General features: G+C 40.6%; 1 protein-coding gene across 4 annotated transcripts in view; it reads right to left on the bottom strand.

The window, feature by feature from the left end:
- The window catches only part of PAK2 (p21 (RAC1) activated kinase 2), a 99803-nt gene that overhangs the window by 4181 nt on the left and 71014 nt on the right, over positions 1-24608 (bottom strand). For all 4 annotated transcript variants that reach the window (XM_063622208.1, XM_063622207.1, XM_063622206.1 and 1 more), the window contains 11 exons: positions 23356-23456; positions 22225-22372; positions 19966-19997; positions 18546-18653; positions 17318-17450; positions 14555-14618; positions 13072-13120; positions 12483-12595; positions 10746-10863; positions 7093-7192; positions 4649-4845 (listed from right to left, as the gene is read on the bottom strand). In XM_063622208.1, the coding sequence (XP_063478278.1) occupies positions 4649-4845; positions 7093-7192; positions 10746-10863; positions 12483-12595; positions 13072-13120; positions 14555-14618; positions 17318-17450; positions 18546-18653; positions 19966-19997; positions 22225-22372; positions 23356-23456 (1163 nt within the window). The remainder of the gene's footprint in view (positions 1-4648; positions 4846-7092; positions 7193-10745; positions 10864-12482; positions 12596-13071; positions 13121-14554; positions 14619-17317; positions 17451-18545; positions 18654-19965; positions 19998-22224; positions 22373-23355; positions 23457-24608) is intronic.

Genomic DNA, 24608 nt, shown 5'->3' with positions numbered 1-24608 from the left:
TCTCAGCCTCCTGAGTAGCTGGGAGTACAGGCATGCACCATTACGCCTGACTAATTTTTGTATTTTTAGTAGAGATGGGGTTTCACCACGTTGGCCATACTAGTCTCAAACTCCTGACCTCAAGCGATCTGCCTACCCTGGCCTCCCAAAGTGCTGGTATTACAGGCATGAGCCACTGCGCCTGGTCCTAAATTATTATTTTTAACTGACCATTTTTTAGAAGTTTTAGGTTTACAGAAAATTGAACAGATAGTACAGAGTTCTCATACGCAACCTCCCCAATGTGGAGTTTTATTATTATCTTCATTATTATACTATGGGACACTTGTTACAAATGAACCAATATTGATACACTTCTATTAAATTAAAGCCCTCAGTTTACATTAGGGTTCACTCTGTATTGCATTACACAGTCCTATGTTTTTTTTTTTTTTAATGCATTTTTGATATGTTGCCCAGGCTGGCCTTGAACTCCTGGGCTCAAGAGATCCCCCTGCTTCAGCCTTTCAAGTAGCAGGGACTACAGGTGTGCACCACCATGTCTAGTTGTTCCATGGGTTTTGACAAATGAATGCTGTCCAGTGTCCACCATTATAATATACAAAGTAATTTCACTGCCCAAAAAAATTCCCTGTGCTTCCATCTACACATCCTCTCTACCCCCCTACCCACTGCCAAACCCCATAACCACTAATCATTTTTACTCTCTATAGTTGAATAATATGTAGCCTTTTTAGACTGGATTCTTTCACTAAGCAATATGCATTTAAAGTTCTTACAAGTGAAATGCAGTTGTAAGATGTTTTAATGAACTTGTGTGGTATCTGTTTCAGCTGACTGGACGTTTTTCTCATTATGGGCTGCATTTGCCTGCTCCTTTGCCTGTCTGGTAAACTTTGACTGATGTCTGGGTGATTGTTGGGTCCTGGCTATTTCTGTATTCCTACCAATATGCTTTTTTCCCCCATCAGGCAGATAAAATCTTGTTTTATTTGAATGACTGGATCTATGTAATCACCAAGATCCACTATGTACAGACGAGAGGGGGAGACCTTTATTTCCTAGTTTCTTCCTCCTGGGACAGTCTTAATGATTTTCTCTTGGCCCAGAGGCACTCTCCATGGAACTACAGTGCTTTCCTGGTCTTAGACCCATGTGCCCTGGCCTGGTCAATGAGAAGCTTCTTGAGGCCTTGTCTATCTTCAGCTTGGAATGAGTTCTGAAGAACCTGCTTGTTTTTGAACATGTCTCCCTTCACTTCATGTACAGGCTCTGACACACGTGAAGGTCAATCTCCATCGATTCATAGTGTCTTCTGAGCAGCTGGGGTGCAATTCTCATCTTCCTCATCCAGGCTGCCTTTTTGGTAATCTGTGCATTAGCAGTTATGCCCATATGCCTGTGGGCCAAGGTGGTTTTTTTTTTTTTTTTTTGAGACAGAATCTCTCTCTGTTGCCCAGTTTCAAGCAATTCTCTCACCTCAGCCTCCCGAGTAGCTGGGAATACAGTTGCGCACCACCATGCCTGGCTCATTTTTGTATTTTTAGTAGACACGAGGTTTCACCATGTTAGGCTGGTCACGCACTCCTGACCTCAAGTGATCTGCCCACCTCGGCCTCCCAAAGTGCTGAGATTACGAGCATGAGCCACCGTGCCTGGCCCAAGGTGTTTTTTTTTTTTTTTTGCGGGGATCCAGCCTGGGAAGGGATAGTCACAGGCTTGCAGATAATCAGCCCATCTTTGATCAGCTTCTGGATCTGCTGATAGGAGCTTGGCGCTGGTGATTTTACTGATCTCACTGGGGTTCAAGTAGACCTTTTTGCCACAGTGAAGGCCACTGGAGGCGAGCCTCTTCGGAAGCCTGAGCGTACTCCTGGCTGTGGACGCAGCCTTGTAAGACTCTTCAGCTTTGCACAGGAACGCAGTGGACTTACTCGGGAACAGATCCCGTTAGTCTTTTCTCTCTCATGTAGACTCTTCTTTCAAAATATATCCAGAATCACACCACTTTTTCCCACCTCCACTGACACTGCCCTGGTCTAGGCCATCATCACTGCTTGCCTGAATTATGACATCAGCCTCCTGACTGTCTTCTGCTCTGTCTTTGCCTTCCTTGAGGATCTCTCAACAACGTAGCCAGGGCAATCCTATTAAAACCGAAGGAGACCAATTTGCTCCTCTGCTCAAATCTCTCTAACAGTTTCCCATTTGTCCTCCAGGAAAAGCCAGAATCCTTCCAGAGCTCTCATAAGGCACTACAGTCTGGCCTGGTTTCTTTGCTGATCGACCGCACCTCTCGCTGTTTGCTCAGCGTACGCCAGCTGTGCTGAGGTCCGGAATCATCTCTCAGTACACGAGGAACCCTCCTGCTTTAGAGCTTTTGCACTTGCTGTGCCTTCTGCTTAGAATGCTTTTCCCTCAGGTAAGTATCACACTCTTACTTCCTGCGTCCAAATGTCACCTCAGTGAAGCCCTCCCTATGCACGCTTTTGATTTAATTTCACATTTTATTTTTATTGTATTTTTTTGAGACAGGGCCTAGGAGTGCAGTGATGTGGCAACAGCTCGCTGCAGCCTCACCTTCCTTGGGCCCAAGTGACCCACCCCTGGGGCAGGACGATGGTCCCAGTCAGCTGTGATTACAGGCACACACTAACAGGCTTGGCTAATTTTTAAATTTTTTGTAGAGATGGAGTCTCACTATGTTGCCTAGGCTGGCCTTCAACTCCTAGGCTCAAGCAATCCTCCTACCTTGGCCTCCCAAAATGCTGGGATGACAGGCGTGAGCCACTGTGCCCAGCTCTCCAAGCACCTTTTGAAAGTAAACACCCTCCTTCCTGCCAGTCTCAGCACTCGAGAGTCCATTATTCAATATATTACACGCTATTCTGATCTATTTTGTTTTTCTCTCTTTTCCCACTAGAATATAAGTTCTATAAGAGCAGGAATTTTTGTGGGTTCTTTTAGACAGCATTTTGAATAGTGCTTAGCACATGGCAGGTACTCAAACCAATACTGGCTAAATGAATGAATGAAATTAGAGGGCTTTAAACATCATTCTGAAAAGTGGTCTAAATTAATCACCTCTATGGAAGTACTTTAACTGCCCACATGAACTGGAATCTTTGGCAACTGGATGAAAAGCATTCAGGAAACAGACAGCCAGAATCTACTGCCACCTGCTGTTCGGCTTCTTTCACTTAGCACAGTACTTTCAAGGTTCAACGCTGTAACACTGATTGGCACTTCCTTCCTTTCTATGACCCAATAATATTCCACTGTTCACCAGGTTTGAATTATTTCCACTTTTCAGTGGAAATAATTCAGGCTGCATGCAGGTTTTTATACGGATGTATGATTTTAATTCTCTTGGCTCTGTACCCAGCAGAGGAACTGCTAGGTCATTTGGTAATTCAGTATTAACTTCATACAGAATTGTCAAATTGTTTTCCAAAGCAGATGTACCATTTTATATTTTGCAATGAATGAGGTTTCCAGTTTCCTTATCTCCTCACCAACATTTATCTATTTATTTACGGAGACAGAGTTTTGCTTTGTCGCCCAGGCTGGAGTGCAATGGCGCGATCTCGGCTCACTGCAACCTCCGCCTCCCAGGTTTAAGCGATTCTCTTGCCTCAGCCTCCCAAGTAGCTGGGATTACAGGCGCCCACCATGTCTGGCTAATTTTGTATTTTCAGTAAAGACGGGGTTTCTCCATGTTGGTCAGGCTGATCTTGAACTCCCAACCTCGGCCTCCCAAAGTGCTGGGACTACAGGTGTAAGCCACTGCACGCGGTCACCAATATTTATTATTGTCTTTTTGAGTACAGACATTCTAGTAGTTGTGAAGTGTTATCCTGTTGGGGTGGGGTTTTTTTTTTGTTGTTTTTTTTCTGAGATAGAGTCTCACCCTGTTGCCCAGGCTGGAGTGCGGTAGTGCCATCTTGGCTCATTGCAACCACCACCTCCTGGGTTCAAGCAATTCTCTTGCCTCAGCCTCTCATTGTTGAGGTTTTGATTTACATTTCCTTAATAACTGATAATGTTGAGCCACATATGGTAATTTAAAATAAAGAGAAGTGGCCAGGTGCAGTGGCTCACACCTGTAATGCCAGCACTTTGGGAGGCCGAGGCAGGTGGATCAACCGAGGTCAAGAATTTGAGACTAGCCTGACCCAACATGGAGAGACCCTATCTCTATGAAAAATACAAAAATCGGCTGGGTGTGGTGGCACGCACCCATAGTCCCAGCTACTTAGGAGGCTGAGGTAGGAGGATTGCTTGAACCTGGGAGGTGGAGGTTGCAGTGAGCTGAGATTGTGCCACCGCACTCTAGATTGGGCAAGAGAGTGGGACCTTGTCTCAAAACATCTTAAAAAATAAAAGGAGAAGGTTTAGAGACAGGTGCTCCAAACTTCCTACATAAAATACAAACAATACAGCTTACTACTAAAAACCTACAAAGTCTTCACCTAACACATTAATTTGTAACTCAGAGAGCAAATGAATTTTAGATGCAGAGTTAGGGGCAGAGATTAGGTTTTATCAACTTTCTACTTTAAATTCTTGGACAGTGCCTGGCACACGCAAGTTCTAAATAAGTTTTAAAGAAAAATATTTAACAAGGCTGGCATTTAATTGATCTTACCCTCAAGGGATTTTCATTGAGGTATGGAGGCTCTCCTTCTACCATCTCAATAGCCATGATACCCAGAGACCATATGTCAACTTTAGGGCCATAAGCTTTCCGTGTAACCACCTCTGGTGCCATCCAGTATGGCGTTCCGACCATGGTACTGCGTTTGCTCTGCTCAGGGGTGATCTGGGCACAGAAACCAAAGTCAGCTACAAAACAAAACAAAACAAAACAGAGTTAATGGCTTCCATGGATGGTTTTAACAAAAGACTTCACTTCAGATGATGAAATTAATTATATTTTGACTATTCAGCCTCTTGTTTTTAAAGATTTTATTAATAAAGTAAACCAGAATGAGTTTAAAAATATTTTCATGATGTAACACACTCTCACATTTTACTTTTACTTGCCACAGAGTCCAAATTATCAGGAGGCCTTTTATTCTGAATAATTCATTCTATCCTAAAAAATTCAATAAAACTGAAAGAGGTCTACAAAAAAGTAAAGCAAAGGTAGACACCAAAACTAAATGCCGTGAATCAGGTGAAGGTCAGGTCATGGAAACTACTTTGTTTTTTAATTTTGTCTAATTTTTAAAATTTTTTGTAGAGACGGAGTCCCCCTATGTTGCCTAGGCTGGTCTTGAACTCCTGGGCAACATAGGGAGGGATCTTCCCACCTTGGCCTCCCAAAGTGTTGGGATTACAAGTGTGAGCCACCACACCCAGCTGTAAACTATCTGTGAATAAAACAAACAGAAGCCAGAATCACTAAACATCCATCATCTCAGCAGAGAGCCTAAGGTCGCCACCAGCATTATCTTCTCAATCTCACCTGTAACGGAGGCGCAGGATGCCTAGTGTCGTACTCAATGTTCACTTAGTGGAAAAGTCAGGATTACTATTTAGAATTCTTTCTTATACTGTTAAACCCATTCTATTTCATATGTGACTACTGTTAAAATTTAGGTTTGTAAGCTTTAGACTGTTTGTTATGCATGTACATATGCATGAATAATATCTGTGAACTGTTTGGTTTGTATTACCAATCAGGATATTCTGTAAACTTTTGTAAAACCACTTTTTAAGAGATCTTTCCATATTAGTACATTATCTGCCTATTTAAAAATTTTTTTATTTATAAATTTTTTGTCACAGGGTTTCACTCCGTTGCCCACGCTGTGTGCAGTAGAGCAATTTCGGCTACGGCAATCTCTGCCTCCTGTGCTCAAGCCATCCTCCTACCTCAGCCTCCCGAGTAGCTGGGACTAGAGGCGCCTGCCACCACGCCCGGCTAATTGTTGTATTTTTAGTACAGATGGAGTCTTGCCATGTTGCTCAGTCTGGTCTCAAACTCTTGGACTCAAGCAATCCACCTGCCTCAGCCTCCCAAAGTGCTGGGATTACAGGCGTGAGCCACTGCGCCCAGCCTCCCTCATCTTAAAAACTATACAGAATATAAAAATATAATAATCCATTTAATTTATTCCCTTACTGCTCAACACTTAAGATAGTTTTGGTTTTTCTTTACAATATTGCAGAGAACATCCTTGTACTTACTGTGGTATGTAAGTTTAGAAACTCTACAGGAGAGAATTCTAAAAGAGTAACAGGTCAAATAACATTTATAGCTAAAATGAGTACTTAAAACAATCCGGGTACTGTTTAAGGACCTTATAAGCATTAAAATATTTAATCCTCATGGCAACCCTATGAGAAAGGTACATTTATTATTACAATTATTCCCATTTTACAAACAGGAAAACTGAGGCATAAAGACAACTTATCCAAGGTTACTCACTTAGTAAATGGCAGAGCCAGAAAAAAAAATTCATCCAAAAGTTTAATTCATTTTCATGTGTATTCACCAAAAATGTATGAGAGCTTGCCCATTAAGATTACTTAAAAATAAGCAATCATGGCCAGGCACGGTGGCTCACGCCTGTAATCCCAGCACTTTGGGAAGCTAAGGCGGGAAGATCACCTGAGTTCAGGAGCTCGAGACCAGCCTGACCAATGTGGAGAAATCCCGTCTCTACTAAAAATGCAAAAATTAGCTGGGTGTGGTGGTGCACACCTGTAATCCCAGCTACTCAGGAGGCTGAGGCAGGAGAATCGCTTGAACCCAGGAGGCGGAGGTTGCGGTGAGCCCAAGATCACGCCGTTGCACTCCAGCCTGGGCCACAAAAGCGAAATTCCACCATCTCAAAAGACAAGACAAGGCATTACCTAATAATGTCTTATCTAGTGGTAATTATTAGGTAATGTCTTATCCAGCGAGTCCTTTCTCTGGCATTGATTAGTTAAAACCCTCAGAGGATCACTCAGTTTTCAAAGGTCTCACCTCTTCCTATATTAAATCATTATTAATCCTTGTATTGGTCAAGAAAAGTTTTTAATTAAACAAAAGGCAGAAAATTATAATAAATGATTGTGAATTGTCCATTTGTTACTCACTGAGCTTAACTGATCCTTCCATTCCCAAAAGTACATTGTCACTTTTGATGTCTCTGTGGATCACTTGATTAGCATGTAAAAACTCCAACGCCTGTAAACACTGAACAGAAGAAAAACACCTGTTAATGAAACAGTCCCTGAAAAGACACAGGGAGCTTCCCATGCAGTAGTTATGGCCTGAGCGTTGCTTCCAGTGCCCAGCAGAAGACCCTCCAACACTTCTATTTATAAAGAAAAAACATCCTCTCTTATATACAAAGTTATGAAAAGTAATTAGATCTCCTCCTTAAAGTTTTATATAAGAAAATAAAATCTTTTAAAAAGTCAGCTCCCCTCCTACCCTCTGATCTTACTCAGAGACATTGTTTAGCTGGGTCTGTATAATTTCTTGCCTCTTGGCTGGGTGAGACAGGCAGATCACTTGAGGGCAGGAATTCAAGACCAGCCTGGCCAACATGGCAAAACCGCATCTCTACTAAAAAATACAAAAACGTGCCAGGTGAGGCCAGGCATGGTGGCTCACTTCTGTAATCCCAGCACTTTGGGAGACCGAGGCAGGTGGATTACCTGAGGTCAGCAGTTTGAGACCAGCCTGGCCAACATGGTGAAACCCTGTGTCTGCTAAAAATACAAAGAAAATAGCTGGGTGTGGTGGTGTGCACCTGTAACCCCAGCTACTCAGGAGGCTGAGATAGCAGAATCGCTTGAACCTGGGAGGCAGAACTTGCAGTGAGCCAAGATCACGCCACGGCACTCCAGCCTGGGTGACAGAGCAAGACTCCATCTCAAAAAAAGAAAGAAAGAAAGAAAGAAAGAAAGAAAGAAAGAAAGAAAGAAAGAAAGAAAGAAAGAAAGAAAGAAAGAAAGAAAGAAAGAAAAATTTGCCAGGTGTGGTGCCTCAGGCCTGTAATCCCAGCTACTCGGGTGGCTGAGGCAGGAGAATCCCCTGAATCCAGGAGGCGGAGGTTGCAGTAAGCTGAGATTGTGCCACTGCACTCCAGCCTGGGTGACAGAGCGAGACTCAGTCTCAAAAAAAAAAAAAAAAAAAATAGCCTCTTTCAGGTTTAAATGCCTAAAGGTATACAACACTTGGTAAACATGCACAGGCTCTTCAGAAATCATTTCAACAGTAATGAAAAAACCTTGATCATTCCCATTTGAATATGAGATACTCAGAAGGCTAATCAATGTGAGCCACTGAGAAGCAGGTAAGATTCTGGGTGGCCTGGTTCCATTTAGTTGTTCATTGGAGATAAGATGTTCTTTAACGCCCGATTTTATATTAAGCTGTATCTACAACTTGGACATGAATGATGCAAGAATAACTTTCCTCTTACACCGTATTTCAGAGAGCACTGAGTCACAAAGTGGGGGTAAACTCCTCCCTTCCTTACAAACGAGAACGAGATGACGTTTTAAAAATCTGCTCACTCTAGTGTTTTTGAATATAAACTACGGGTATGAGTTAGCTGTGCTTTTATTTCTTACTCCCATCAGAGAAGAACAAAGTCTGCACAACCAAAAATCTCATCCAAAATCTTCTACTATTCATTCAAGGAAAAATTGGGTGTTACCACAATACATTTACCAGGCAATAATCAGATTCAAAGCTCCAGAAAATACTTGTACAAATAAACAGAAACAAACTTGTCACAGTTTAAAAGTTCTGGCACACAAAAGAAAACCCAAATTAGAGGAACTTCCAAAATTAATTTTTATATCAATTACAAAGAAATGTACTAGAAAAAACAAAATTAAGTATAAATAGGTAAATTCTTGTTTTTATCAGCTTTTCAGTGACCAAGCATCCATTGTTAAGGACTATCATATTCTATTGATATTCTTTTCAAGAGTTCTTATTTCCTCCCTTCAACCAAAGAGGTACTATTCCTCAGGTAGAACACAACTCAGAATTAAAATTTTAATATTTTTAACATCTTAATGACAGATGGAAAAGGGAAATATATATGTATCATCCTTATATGAACAAAGTTTGTAATTCACATGTCACTGAAGAACTGCTGAAAGCCAAATCATAGAAAACACAATATAGTCTTATAAACTTAAAATTTTGCCCTTTGTGACACCGATTCCTATGATATTAGAAATTTCAGTGACAATAAGCAAACCATTAGCCCAAATCTCATCTGTAGAAAAAGCTCAGATATAGGTGGAAAAAAGAAGGCTTATTTTTGGCTTAAATTGGCAATTTGGCAGAATTCTACTGGCTTAAGCTAATAGTATGTCTAGAAATTCATTAATGAATATAAAGAAATAACCAGTTTCTTCACCATTAGTGAACTCAATGAAGCCAGGCACAGACTTATTGATACTTAAGGCAAATAAGTGTCCTGCTTGACCTGAGATAGTTCTAGTTTCCACTGCTGAGTGGCGTATTTCTTTCTTTTTTTTTTTTTTTTTTTTAAGACAGTGTCTTGCTCTGTCGCCAGGCTGGAATGCAGTGGCACGATCTCGGCTCACTGCAACCTCCGCCTCTTGGGTTCACACGAATCTCCTGTCTCAGCCTCCCGAGTAGCTGAGACTACAGCTGCGTGCCACCACGCCCGGCTAATTTTTGTATTTTTAGTAGAGACGGGGTTTCACCATCTTGGTCAGGATGGTCTCGATCTCTTGACCTCGTGATCTGCCCGCCTCGGCCTCCCAAAGTGCTGGGATTACAGGCGACAGACACTGTACCCAGCCTCTTTTTTTTTTTTTTTTTTTTTTTTGAGACAATCTTGCTCTGTCGCCCAGGATGGAGTGCAGTGGCGCAATCTTGGCTCACTACAATGTCCGCCTCCCCAGCTCAAGCGATTCTCCTGCCTCAGCCTCCCGAGTAGCTGCGATTACAGGCACACACCACCATGCCTGGCTAATTTTTGTATTTTTAGTAGAGATGGGGTTTCACCATGTTTCCCAGGCTGGTCTCAAACTCCTAACCTCAGGGAATCTGCCTGCCTTGGCCTCCCAAAGTGCTAGGATTACAGGCATGAGCCACCACTTCCAGCTGAGTGGTGTATTTCTTTTTTTTTTTTTTTTCCTGAGACGGACTCTCGCTCTGTTGCCCAGGCTGCAGTGCAGTGGTGCGATCTCGGCTTACTGCAAGCTCCACCTCCGGGGTTCACACCATTCTCCTGCCTCAGCCTCCCGAGTAGCTGGGACTACAGGTGCCCGCCAACATGCTCGGCTAATTTTTTTGTATTTTTAGTAGAGACAGGGTTTCACCGTGTTAGCCAGGATGGTCTCGATCTCCTGACCTTGTGATCCGCCTGCCTTAGCCTCCCAAAGTGCTGGGATTAAAGGCGTGAGCCACCGCGCCCGGCCTGAGTGGTGTATTTCTAATGATATACACCCCTTTACTCTCAAAAGTGTCCTGTTTGGATGGTAAATGATGATCGTCACTCTACCGTAATTTCCTTGTGAATCTGGATCTTGAAAGGTCCCCAATTCATTCCCAAGTTATCTTATACCTAAAGGAAAGGGCTGAAACTCCTGTGTAGAACGAAATGGTCTGGAGAGGGAGTAATTTGCAGAGAATGTGTACGGAGAAAGCACCTCCCACAATAACAATTACCTGTGCAGAAAAATTTCCTTTTGTTCACTTCTTGCTAACCACATATCACCATAACATATCAAGGAGGAGGCAAACCTACCTCTCTGCATACAGCAGCAATCTGTGCTTCGTCCATGCAGGTTTCTGTTACCACATCAGTGAGTGACCCCCCAGCAAGGTATTCCATGACCACAAACAATTCATCTCCTACCAGGTAACTAAAAATACAACATATCAAATACAGTCACACTTTTATTTTTCCTAAACACATGGTATTCTATGTTGAAGAATTCAAATATTAAACACCCTAACAATAAAACTAGAGCTGGTAGCTTGAGAGTTAGGAAGAAAACTGGAAAGCTGCTACGTAACAGCACAGAAAAATAACTGAGGTTATGATCCTGAATCATTTTAAAGTTAGTTTGCCCACAATTGTAGTTTGAGTATGCACAGATCATTCTGATTAAAATAACCCTACAATATAGAAATTAGTAGTCCTGTTTTAAAGATAAAGAGACAAAGGCTTGCAGAGGTTAAGTGACTCATCCAAGGGCACATAGCTATTAATAGTAAGTGACAGAACCAGAATCTGAAGCCAAGTATCAATGATTCCAAAGCCCATGGCTTATCTTAACCACCATACTATGCTGACTTGAAATGTTATTTTAAAAAGCAGGGAACTGTACCTGAAAAGTTTATTTTTTATTTTTTTTTTTGAGACAGAGTCTCACTCTGTTGCCAGGCTGGAATGCAGTGGCAGGATCTTGGCTCACCGCAACCTCTGCCTCTTGGGTTCAAGCAATTCTCCTGCCTCAGCCTCCCCAGTAGCTGGGACTACAGGTGCACGGCACCATGCCCAGCTAATTTTTGTATTTTTAGTAGAGACAGGGTTTCACTATGTTGGCCAGGATGGTCTCGATCTCATGACGTGGTGATCCGCCTGCCTCGGCCTCCCAAAGTGCTGGGATTATAGGCGTGAGCTACCGCGCCTAGCCTGAAAAGTTTATTTCTATGAACATGTTCTCCGTAACTAGGGCTAAAGTCTCAAAACATATTATTTTTTCCTCATTCTAAACACATTTAAATATGGAAGAAAATCACCTATAATCACCTCTATCTTCAATACAACCACTGTTATCAGTTTCAACGAATCTTCTTTCATTCGTGTATGTGACTGCTTTTTCAAAAGCAGTTGTAGTAATATACGTCATTCTCTTTTCTTTCTTTTTTGTTTGAGATGGAGTCTCATTCCGTTGCCCAGGCTGGAGTGCAGTGGTGCAATCTTGGCTCACTGCAACCTCCACCTCCTGGGTTCAAGCGATTCTCCTGCCTCAGCCTCTTGAGTAGCTGGGATTACAGGTGTGAGCCACTGCACCCGGCCAATACGCATCATTTTCTATTCTGCTTTTTGGTCTGTTATTTAACATTAATTCCTAAACTAAATGAGGTTTTGATAGACATACAATTTGTCCATGAAGGATAGCATTTGAAATAAAAATTGATCTACAAGTTTAAAAACCATGTAACCAGTCCCCTCTGTCAGTCAAGACATGAATCACCGCCAACCATTCATGTTTTCGCTTCAGGTCATTTGAGATGAGCATAAACACCACCAGCTATGGCCTTCATTTAACTGCCTTCTCTCACTTGCCAAGTGATATCCTTCTAGAGAAGGACGTTCTAAAACTGCAGTGTGCTATTTTTACCTCTCTTCTTTCTTCAATCTTATTTCTCAGCACTGACAGTTTATTCTAAAGTGGCTAGCCCCACCCCCCAAACCATGAGACTTAAAACGTCTACATTTTTATCCCAATGTTGAAGAAATATTCGTATTTACCTGTCCAAGAAGTTAACTATGTTGGGATTTTTTAATTCTTTCATCACCAGAATCTCGTTAATGATCAATTCCTTCTTTGGCTGTTTCTGTAAATTAATTTGTTTGATAGCGACCTATAATGAAAACAGGATTGAAAAAAAATCAGGTTTACGAATTCTCTTAGAAAGTTACAAACACCAAGCAGTTAATAACTTATGGTACGTATATGGTATTACGCAATGCTATGACTCCTAGGTAGCACTTTTCCTTGCACGTTGCCTGTGCATAATGCTTTGTAATGTTTAGAGCCTAGTTTTAGATTTATCTTGAAGTTGATAAATACATCCACGGTCAGTCCAATACTAAGAATTAATCCTCTTTTCACTTCAAGCTGAGAAAACAATTTTTAAATATTTGCCTATTTATGACATTAAACTCATAATTCCTTCTTTGTTCCCCTTACTGACAGAAGTGCTATAAAAATACGTAGAGCAATTCTTACAACATGTTCAACTTAAAAGAGATTCCTATTGCTTCTTCCCAGCTTTATCTAGTTTCCACCTATATGACAAAATAATGGTAACACCCAGGATTATGACAAAGTAACTACCTCCTGTCCCAATGCAACGTCAGTAGCAGTGAAAACTGTACCAGAAGCCCTAGAGGGAGAAAACACACAACCAGATTTAAGGTTGATAAATCACTAGCATTTGCAATATCCAAAGACTTTACACTTCAAGCAACTGAAAAAGAATTAAAGAACAGGATGACCTAACATGCTTAAAAGGAGTAAAAGCAAAAACATGAGGAAAGGGGGTGGGGGAAGAAAAAGAGACAATCCTTGTGGCCAAAACTTATGTTTGAAATATTTCAGACCTACAAAACTGTAGGGAAAAAAGAGCAAGAAAAAAAATATATAATATATACTTATGGATACACTTCCCTGATTAAGATACAAATAACTATAAATAATTTGAAGATTCCCATAAGCCCTTTCTGGCAGCAGTCTCCTTCCTCCCAAAGGTGATCTGTATTTGGTGTTTATCCTGTATTTGATGTTCATCATTTTCATGCATTTCTCCATACTTTTAACTACAAAGGACACAGATATGTATCTCTATAAAATATACTTTGTCTAATTTTTAAACATCATATAGTTTCATTTCACATATTATTCTGCAACTTGCTTTTGTTATTCAACACTGGATTTGTGACGGTCATCCATATGGATAGGTATTGCGTGTTCATTCATGCTCAAAAATAATAAGATAATCTTCAATTCTCTTTCATGAAACCAATGCTGCAATTGAATTTAGCTGTTAGGAAGAAATTCAGGCCTGGTGCAGTGGCTCACACCTGTAATCTCAACACTTTGGGAGGCTGAGGCAGAAGAATCGTTTGAACCCGGAAGGCAGAGGTTGCAGTGAGCCGAGATTATGTCACTGCACTCCAGCCTGGGTGACAGACTCCACCAAAAAAAAAAAAAGAAGGAAGGAAGGAACAGAAGGAAGAGAATGAAGGGAAGGAAGGGAAGGAAGGGAGGGAGGAAGGAATTCATATGGAAGTTTTCAAAAATTGCTTAAGCCCTCACTCTAAATTCACAGAATGCTTTCCAGAATTTAATAACATTAAAAATTAAGGTGTTTATTTGCTTCCAAGCAACAGAAAAAAGGAGTTTAGTTAGTATACTTTAAAAATACAAATTACACAACAAAATCAGATCAGTAGACTCAAAAGTCAATACACAATGACATGATTTAAATGCATTTTTTAATTGCTTATAATCCTGCAGTAAATATTCTTACTGTCTTTTAAATATATTTTATGGGTAATTCTTCCCTCTAATTCTTTATCACGGATGGGAAATGACACTTAAGAAAAAATAATGATACACAGTCATTGCTAACAACTAGTACAGTTTTTTAACAGCATCTACAAATAACTGCATTATTTATTTACACAAATCCCCCAAGGGTACCACTCACAGAATACTGTATAAGTACTTGATGTCAGCAGGCAAAATAAACATCATGCTATAAAGCCAGGAAATAATGAATACTGAATATTATCGTAATACAGTCACAAATACTTACCCTTGTCCAATTTTTTCATATCTTGTATATTTTTTCTTAGGGTCACCTATGCTCACAATAGTTCCTAGAATAAACAGAAAGCTGGAAGCTCAGTCAAGCATTTTAAGTGTAAATTGATTGTGATATTATTATTCCTTTTAATGAACTCCACTGTTTTTATAAGTGATTTTCAAACATAATACTAAGTTTCAAAAATAACAGGTTTCAAACACAAAACACTAAAGAAACTTAAATACATAATAAAAGTTTAAAAGTATCAGAAAGAAGACACATTAAAAGTTTAAAAGTAACAGAAACAAGAAGACACATTATTTCCATCAGGTTAGACCTCCTAACTAATCATTTGCTCAATAATGGTCTCATTTTAGATTGTACCAGTTTGTCAGAGATTAATTAGGTTCTCAAATGTTCAGCTTTAGAATCAGGTAATCTCAAGGAAATAGACATATTTGAATATAAAACAGATACATTTGAATATAGAAATAGGTATATTTGGATATATCTATGAATAGGTAAGTTTGAGACTACTTAGTATTATAAATAATAAACGCTATCTAAACCCTAAATGGTCTTTCTGACTCTTCCAGTATACATATCATCTTTCAATATATTTAGAAAACCACTTATTACCATAAAAATTGCTATGCTCTAACATAAACTAATCATATGTTTGTTTTAGGAAAGTTCAAAGTCACAAGAAACAGGTTTTAAAATTAGGAAGTTGGACATAAAATCCTAACTTATATTCTTATTACTAGTAAGAAAAACCACATTAAACTTTCACTTGCTCAAGGTAAAAACAGACAGGACCATATCAAGGAAACTCACATAAATAATTTTATGTAGGTACCCAACCTCAAGTCAACAAGCAAAGAAACAGGATCAATAATAAGGGGCTAAGAGCAAAAAGATACCAAAAAGACTGGGGATGTGACAGCTAAAGGTCACAATTGAACGATGACAATTAGGATTCTCGTTAATTTTTTTTTTTTTTTTTTTAAGTAGCAGCTCTCCTAAAATAATTCTTATATGCCCACAGAGTAACCGAGCAGGCCAGGCGTGGTGACTCACGCCTGAGGTCAGGAGTTGGAGACCAGCCCAGCCAACATGGTGAAACCCCATCTCTACTAAAAATACAAAAATTAGCGGGGTGTGGCGGCACATGCCTGTAGTCCCAGCTACTCGGGAGGCTGAGGCAGGAGAAACACTTGAACCGGAGAGGCAGAGATTGCAGTGAGCCAAGATCGTGCCACTGCACTCCAGCCTGGGCGACAGAGCGAGACTCTGTCTCAAAAAAAAAAAAAAAAGAAAGATAATAATAATAACAGAGTAAGAGCCAGGTTCATACTTGAAAGCACTGAGAAATCAAAAGCAAATAAACACGGGGCATATAAGCATTTGTTTATGTTTTAGAGACAGGGTCTCACTCTGTCACCCAGGCTGGAGTGCAGTGGCGCAATCACAGCTCACTACAGCCTTGAACTCATGGGCTCAAGCAATCCTCCTGCCTCAGGCTCCCAGTCAGCTGGGACTACAGACATGCACCACCATGCCTCGTTAGTTTTCTTTTTTTTGGGGTGGGGGGGTAGAGTCGGGGTCTAAGTTGTGGGCCTTGAACTCCTGGACTCCAGCTATCCTCCTATCTTGGCCAGCCAACGTACTGAGATTATAGGTTTGAGCCACTATGCCCAGCCTTTATGTTTAAAATAATCCTTCCATAAAGTATTTTTCCTTGAACCCTCTAGATTAGCATTCTTTAATTGTTAATTTTATTTATTATTATTTTCTGAGACTGAGTCTCGCTCTTTTGCCCAGGCTGGAGTGCAGTGGCACGATCTCGGCTCACTGCAATCTCTGCCTCCCGGGTTCAAGTGATTCTCCTGCCTTAGCTCCCCAAGTAGCTGGGATTACAGGCACCTGCCATGACACCTTGCTAATTTTTGTGTTTTTCAGTAGAGATGGGGTTTTGCCATGTTGGCCAGGCTAGTCTTGCTCCTGACCTCAAGTGATCCGCCCACCTTGGTCTTCCAAAGTGCTGGGATTACAGGCATGAGCCACAGTGCCCGGCCAATTAGCTTTTTTTTTTTTTTTTTTTTTTTTTTTTTTTTTTTTTGAGATGGAGTCTCACTCTGTTGCCAGGCTGGAGTGCAGTGGCGCAATCTCGGCTCACTATAACCTCCGCCTCCCGGGTTCAAGTGATTCTCTTGCCTCAGCCCCTCAAGCAGCTGGTACTACAGGCACGTGCCACCATGCCCAACTGATTTTTGTTTTTAGTAGAGATGGGGTTTCACCATGTTGGCCAGGATGGTCTCGATCTCTTGACCTTGTGATCCGCCCACCTTGGCCTCCCAAAGTGCTGGGATTACAGGCGTGAGCCACTGCGCCCAGCCCAGTGATGCAATCTTGGCTCACTGCAACCTCCACTTCCTGGATTCAAGTGATTCTCCTGCCTTAGCCTCCAAGTAGCTGGGATTACAGGCACATGCCAGCACATCCAGCTAATTTTTGTATTTTTAGTAGAGACGGGATTTCACCATGTTGGCCAGGCTGGTCTTGAACTCCTGACCTAGTGCTGGGATTCAGGGGTGAGCCACCACACCGGCGACATCACCAGATTGTAATTGAAGCTACTGTTGCTATAAGGAAACAATGTATTCTTTATACTTTAAGTCATAATGTAAGGTGTAAGTTAAAATCCGTCTGGGCCAAATGTTTTAAGAGCTGTTAACAATTTAACAATGATGTAAAATGTAGATAACATACTTAATTTCTCCATAATCTCTTCATCTGTCATCTTAGTCTTCTTTTTCTGTTTGTCTAAAGACTTGGCACCACCATCAACATTTGAATCACCAACTGGTGCAGGAACAGGGTCAATTACAGACCGTGTGTAAATCTGTGGAGAAACAGTTCATTACTAAGGTTTGAGGAATGTTTTCAGATATTCTTCCTGGCACACTAATTCAGTTCTTTGATTTTTAACCTGAACTAAGTAGTCTTTTCCATTGTTCTAAATGATGAGAACGATATTTTCAGATATAAAAGATGCGTAACTAAGAACAATAAATGTGAAACATTTTTCTTTGGCATAGCATGTATATATTTGAAAAGTTGTCTAGTAAAACAGCAGGTCCATGAATGAAATTTAAGTGTGACCAGGTCTAAAATGGTATAACAATGTATCAAAAAGCACGGTTTAAAAATCATGTTTTTACTACAAATGGTAAGTAAAATGCAAAAGAACGGAAACCTTGATGTTGAAAGAACTATTATTAATTCCCACAAAAGTTTTTGCACAATTATAATGCCTACCACCCATTTCAAACAGCCAGGTCTAAAGGCTAAAGAAAACGGAGTCCTCTGCCATCAGCTCGGCATCCAGAGGCCGTCCCCTGAGCTCTGCCTGCCCACTGTGCCATGAGCACAGCCCATTCCACGGCACAGCACCTTCCCCACGCTCTACTTGCATTAGTGCAGGCAGCAGAATGGTAACTGCAGTCATTCCTCTCTTCCTGGCTCCATTTAAGGTTATCATTTTAAAAATTCTCCCTTACCTGGTTAGGAATTTCATTCTCAACTGCCTTTTGAATAACATCAAGGCGCTGAGAGAAGTGTAAAATGGGAGATTAAAACGCATAATCTGGGTAAGAGGAAAGCTCTGAGTTTTAGATTTAGTCATCATCTACATTGAGATAAACAGAGAAAGCTTGGGAAACAGATGAACCCTCTGGAAAAGGTGTACTATAGAAAGAAAAAAGCCCAGTGAGGTGAGTGCGTTAACTTTTAAAGACATCACATTTTAATCTTCGGAAAACTAGTTTTTGGTGAGTGGTCTTTGGGTACAGATTTCTTGGTTAAATTTCTCCATACTAAACGATTTTAAACTTGAGGGCTTTTTAAAAGCAATCACTGAAAGTCAAATACAGACTCTGCTGTTTTTTAAAACACACATGCACACACACACAGCCTAGATCACCAATGGAAGACTCACTGATTTCGTATGATCCGGTCGTGGGGCAATAACGGGAGGAGCAGTCTCTTCATCATCCTCCTCCTCCTCTGTCACTACTGCGGGAGCTTCTGTTCCCTTGGCATTCAGCTGCATTGATGATGAGCAAAGTAAGGAAAACAAGTCCAATAGGCTTAAATGTGACCATCGCCCTTTATGAACGTACTTCAAAAAGTTTGCTTCTTTGATAGCTCATTTCAAAACCACTAAATCTCATTAGCTCTTAGATAACTCAATAGAATTATAATCTAACATAATAAGGCGATTGTATGAATTATGAAAAAGTTTATGAAATATATATATATGGTGAGTACCAAATATTTTTAATAAAGTACTATTTACCCTAAGCATACATATACAATGTCCTGAAAGTAAACAGTGTTACTTCTTAAGGCCAAAATCAAGGATCCTCTGGGTTTTGTACGTCAGAAACATCTGGTGACATTTAAAACAGTCAGATTTGGGGCCGAGCACGGTGGCTGATGCCTGTAATCCCAGCGCTTTGGGAGGCCAAGGCGGGTGGATCACAAGGTCAGGAGATCGAGACCAACCTGGCTAACAGGGTGAAACCCTGTCTCTACTAAAAACACAAAAAATTAGCCGGTCGTGGTGGCGGGCGCCTGTAGTCCCAGCTACTTGGGAGGCTGAGGCAGGAGAATGGAGTGAACCCGGGAGGCGGAGCGTGCAGTGAGCCAAGATCGTGCCACTGCACTCCAGCCTGGGTGACAGAACGAGACTCCAACTCAAAATAAATAAATAAATAAATAAATAAATAAATAAATAAATAAATAAATAAAATAAAATAAAATAAAATAAAATATAAAAAAATAAAACTCCAGGCCTGGGTGACAGAACGAGACTCCAACTCAAAATAAATAAATAAATAAATAAATAAATAAAATAAAACATAAAAAAATAAAACTCCAGGAGACCGTTTCCTCCCAATTGAGAAACTGCCAATAAAACGACTGTTTCCAAGAACTGACTGTGTTTATGCGATAACTTAAGGTTCAGATGACTCTGAAGACTGACACGTTTCAACTGTTCAGCACTTTTCCACAGTCTATCTTCAGTAAAATAGTACCAGAAGGAGAACTGAGGGATGGAGAGGAACATACACGCTAGCAAGTTCTTTGTATTCACGTTTGTATATGTTAACATTACCAAAGGTAGCTAAACTGTTCTGAAGGTCATTATAAATTTGTTACATTAAGTATCATATCAAGGAATTTCTATTTAATACAGCTTCTTCAACTCATCAGGGGGCTAGCTAAAAACACCTATTGAGTACTTATTTACCTCTGATGGCTGTAATTTATTTTAGAAAGCAAAATAAACACAGATTTGTCTTGGGTAACCTAAATTAGAACAAGAGATACAAGAAATAATATCATTAACTTACCGCTGGTGTTCCAGAAGGGAAGCCGTCTTTCTCTGAATATGAAACAAAACATAATGTTAGCAATTCAAGAAATAGCACTTTGATATGATAAAAGGAAAAAAAAAATAACGCAGAGAAAGTGAAATGTTCTTAAACTGATTTCAAGTTGAATTAACTCTTGAGAAAAATGACCACGCAAGTAGTCAAATAAGAATGTATATAAGACCAAGCTAAGGAATCTGAAATCTACATGAAACTATAAATTTAGTAAAAATCAGTGAATTATGTATTTAAAATGGGTGAATTGTACTGCATGTAAATTATATCTCAATAAAGCTATCAAAATTTAGTTTGAAAGTATACCTATCAATCTGTATTTATTGAAACAAATTTATTGATATACTTTTTCCGGAAAACTGCTGACTGAGGAACTTAATGCAACAATTAAGACAATGACAATTGTGCAAAGTAAAATTCTGACATTGTTTTGTTTTTCTTTTAAAAATGCCCAGAGACATATATATGTGTGTGTATATATGTGTGTGTGCGTGTGTGTATAGATATGTATATATATCACATACACACACATATATCATATATAACATACACACAGGCCAGGCGTGGTGGCTCAAGCCTGTAATCCTAGCACTTTGGGAGGCCGAGAGATGGGCAGATCACCTGAGGTCGGGAGTTCAAGACCAGCCTGACCAACATGGAGAAACCCAGCCTCTACTAAAAATACAAAATTAGCCGGGTGTGGTGGCGCGTGCTTGTAATCTCAGCTACTCAGGAGGCTGAGGCAGGAGAATTGCTTGAACCCGGGAGGCGGAGGTTCTGGCAAGCTGAGATTGCACCATCGCACTCCAACCTGGGCAACAGAGTAAACTCCGGCTCAAAAACAAAACAAAACACACACACACACACACACGCATGTGCACACACACACATGCATGCGCACACACACACATGCATGCGCACACACACACACACATATGTATGTATGTGTACTAGGTGAAAATAAGCTACCATTTTGTGGTCAAACATTGATTTTTCAAAAAAATTACTAATTTACACACAGACTTACTGGTTGATAGAAAAGTTCTAGGAGCAAGTGTGACCTTTTCCTAAGGGTGTACTAGACTCAACAGAAAAGGCCAAGATCACTTGCAGAAAGATTTCTGTTTCTCCCTTGCGCACGGCCTTTGTTTCTGTGAGGATGCAAACATTAAGTATAATCAATTAAAATCCCATGTATGATTTTAGCTCAATCGTATTGCTTTTGAAAACCACGTGTATGACTTCAGAGACAGACAAACATATTGAAAAATGACATCCTGAGGACGTAGTGAGCAAAATCTAAACTGAGGGAAACAAGACAAATGATCTTGTTTCTGTAATAAATAAACGGTAAGAAAAGACAGCATGAACCAGTGTGTGGGAGGGGAAGCCTAAAGATCAAAACGGATTCAAGAGATATATCAACCAACTGCAATGTATGAACTTTATTCTGATCTTTATTTGAACAAAAACTATTTTTAAAAATCCACTACACCAACTCTTACACTATATACCAATTCACTGGTTCTCTCATAGGTAACGGTGTATCTCAGATACTGAGCAACTTGGAAAACAAAGTACATCAAACCCAATTTCCATCCAGCTATATTCATCCAGAAAGTAAAATTTACATTGCTGTAACTATGTAGATAATATTCCAGATATTCCATTTCTGAGGCATAAATCCTTTTAGTTCTAATCCTTCTTTCATATATGATTTATCTATTTTATATATTAAAATACATATATTCTATTATCTGCACACTTATGAGTTTCAAGTTTTTGAGTGGAGCTAAACATTTTTTAGTTCAAATCTGTGCAAAACAACCTCCTCTTGTCCCACTAACAATAAATGTATTTCTAGTATGAACATGTCTATCAACCAGCGTCTTTTCCTTTGATTGCTGGAAGTCATTTAAAAGCAGTGAGGAGTGAAAAATGAAAACAAAAACACAGCAATGAGGAGAAAAAACCAAATAAACAAAAAGCCAAAATATCCATCAATTCCCGTTTCTGGCAAACCTATGAGATTACTATAATTCACAGATCCAAATTATGCTTCAGAACTGCCCTGGATCAGTCTAGAAAAGGTAGAATCTATCCAGGGAAAAAACGTTATTGACAAGAACCATAGTTTAGCTTTTCATTTTTCCAGGAGTAATCTTTTTATCTAGAAGTGCTTCACAAATCTCCATCTGATCCAGCCTTACGCCACTGTCTTACCAGGGGGAGTGAAGCTCAGATATTTCTGCTTCACTGTGTTGGAGTCGTAGAACTTTAGGACATCCAGCACAGCCTGAGGATTCTTCTTTTGCTCTAGTTTGGTGATATTGGAGGTCTGTAGTAATCGAGCCCACTGTTCTGGCATACCCTAACAAAAACATATTCAAAAATTAGTTACAGTATAAATTGATGCAATAAAATTAATTTCCAGAGATAAATGACAAAATACACAAAACAAACCAATCTTTTGAGTGTAGGTTTGACTAAATTTTAAAAGATCTCGTTTTCTAAAGGTCTATTTTTTCTTTTCTCTTTTTTTGAGACAGTCTTGCTCTGTCGCCCAGGCTGGAGTGCAGTGGCACGATCTTGGCTCACTGCAAGCTCCACCTCCCAGGTTCACGCCATTCTCCTGCCTCAGCCTCCCGAGTAGCTGGGACTACAGGTGCCCGCCACCACGCCCGGCTAATTTTTTGTATTTTTAGTACAGATGGGGTTTCACCGTGTTTGCCAGGATGGTCTCGATCTCCTGACCTTGTGATCCGCCCGCCTCAGCCTCCCAAAGTGCTGGGATTACAGGCGTGAGCCACCGCGCCCGGCCTAGGTCTATTTTTTCTAAGTCTGTTTTGCATAACTATAATTAATAGGCTCTGCTCTCTAGCAAAACGATATATCCAACCACTGACACTTTTATAAAAAGCAAAAAGCAGTAACAATTCATAGTTAACATAGTAGACAGAAATGTTAATTTCCCTTTTTTTGAGACGGAGTTTCACTCTTCTTGCCCAGGCTGGAGTGCAATGGCACAGCCTCTGCTCACTGCAACATCCACCTCCCAGGTTCAAGTGATTCCCCTGCCTCGGCCTCCCGAGTAGTTGGAATTACAGGCGTACACCACCACGCTTGGCTAATTTTTTTGTATTTTTAGTAGAGACGGGGTTTCACCATGTTGGCCACGCTGGTCCGAACTCCTGACCTCAAATGATCTGCCAGCCTTGGCCTCCTAAAGTGCTGGGATTACAGGCGTGTGCCACCGCGCCTGGCCTGAAATGTTAATTTCAAATTTAATAATGAAGGAAAATGTTTGAGTGCTGTTTTAAATGTTATAAATGGGCCCGAACTAGGTAAACTTACAGTGAATTCTCCAGTAACAGCATCAAAGCCAACATGGATGGTGTGTTCAAAATCAGATGGAGGAGAAATTTCTGGCCGTTCCTTTTCTTTCTTTTTACTTCCTAGAGGGCATTAGAAAAAAACAGAAACAATCAGCCTATTTAAACAAGACTAGTAAAGGCACTTATAATTTTTTTTTTGTCTTTTGTTTTTTTTAAATGGAGTTTCGCTCTTGTTGCCCAGGCTGGAGTGCAGTGGTGCGATCTCAGCTGACTGCAACCTCTGCTTCCCGGGTTCAAGCCATCCTCCTGCCTCAGCCTCCCAAGTAGCTGGGATTACAGGTGCCCACCACCATGCCTGGCTAATTTTTGTATTTTTAGTAGAGACAGGGTTTCATCACGTTGATCAGGCTGGTCTCAAACTCCTGATCCACCTGCTTCGGCCTCCCAAAGTGCTGAGATTACGGACGTGAGCCACCACGTGCCCAGCATATTGTGTTTATATTTTTCCTAAAACATATTAGGATCAAAGTTATTCTAGAAAACATACTAGAATCAAAGTTATTCTAGAGAAGATTTCCCCTAAAAACTGGCTGATAGGAAACTAGTAAATGAAGTAAAGCAGACTGTCCTGCCATAGAGTAGGGCTGGACACAACCAAACACTGTCCTGATGAGGAGGCACATGGAGTGACCAACAGCAGGCCTGAGTAACAGAGCACAGGCAGAAGAGACACCCCCTTCGGGCGCCAGCTCTCTCACAAAGGGCTACATCTCAGATACTGAGCAATGTGGACAGCAAACACAGCAAACCCCATTTCCACTCAGCTACATTCATCAGGAAGTCAGATCTGCATTACTGTGACCCCGCAGATAACACACACTGTCAAGACAAGTAGTTGACAAAGCCCCCTCTCCTTTTTTGTGCAAGCCTAATCCTTTCTTTTTAGTGGAGTTACTAATTGCCACATTTTAAAACTATACAGTTTTTCTATGGTCCGATTATAAATTATTTCTGCAACATTTCTGCCACACACCTATCAATAATATTCTCTGTAAACTCCAACACGTCAGTTCCTTCCCCCCGCCCCCTCCCTCTCAGCCCCTCCTGCTCTAATCCGCAATGGCTCATGCCTAGGCTTCCTGCACAGTTACCGTCCATGACATCCCTTCACTCCTGCCCTGTGCTGGAATCTATTTTCCGGATCTTATGTTTTTCTCCTCTTGATTTATCCCTTTAGTTGATAGTTCTTGACTCATTTTATATATATATATA

The sequence above is a fragment of the Symphalangus syndactylus genome, chromosome 17, assembly GCF_028878055.3.
Source record: "Symphalangus syndactylus isolate Jambi chromosome 17, NHGRI_mSymSyn1-v2.1_pri, whole genome shotgun sequence".
NCBI lineage: Eukaryota > Metazoa > Chordata > Mammalia > Primates > Hylobatidae > Symphalangus > Symphalangus syndactylus.
Note: the sequence above shows the minus strand (reverse complement) of the source record. Positions and strands in the feature narration are given on the sequence as shown.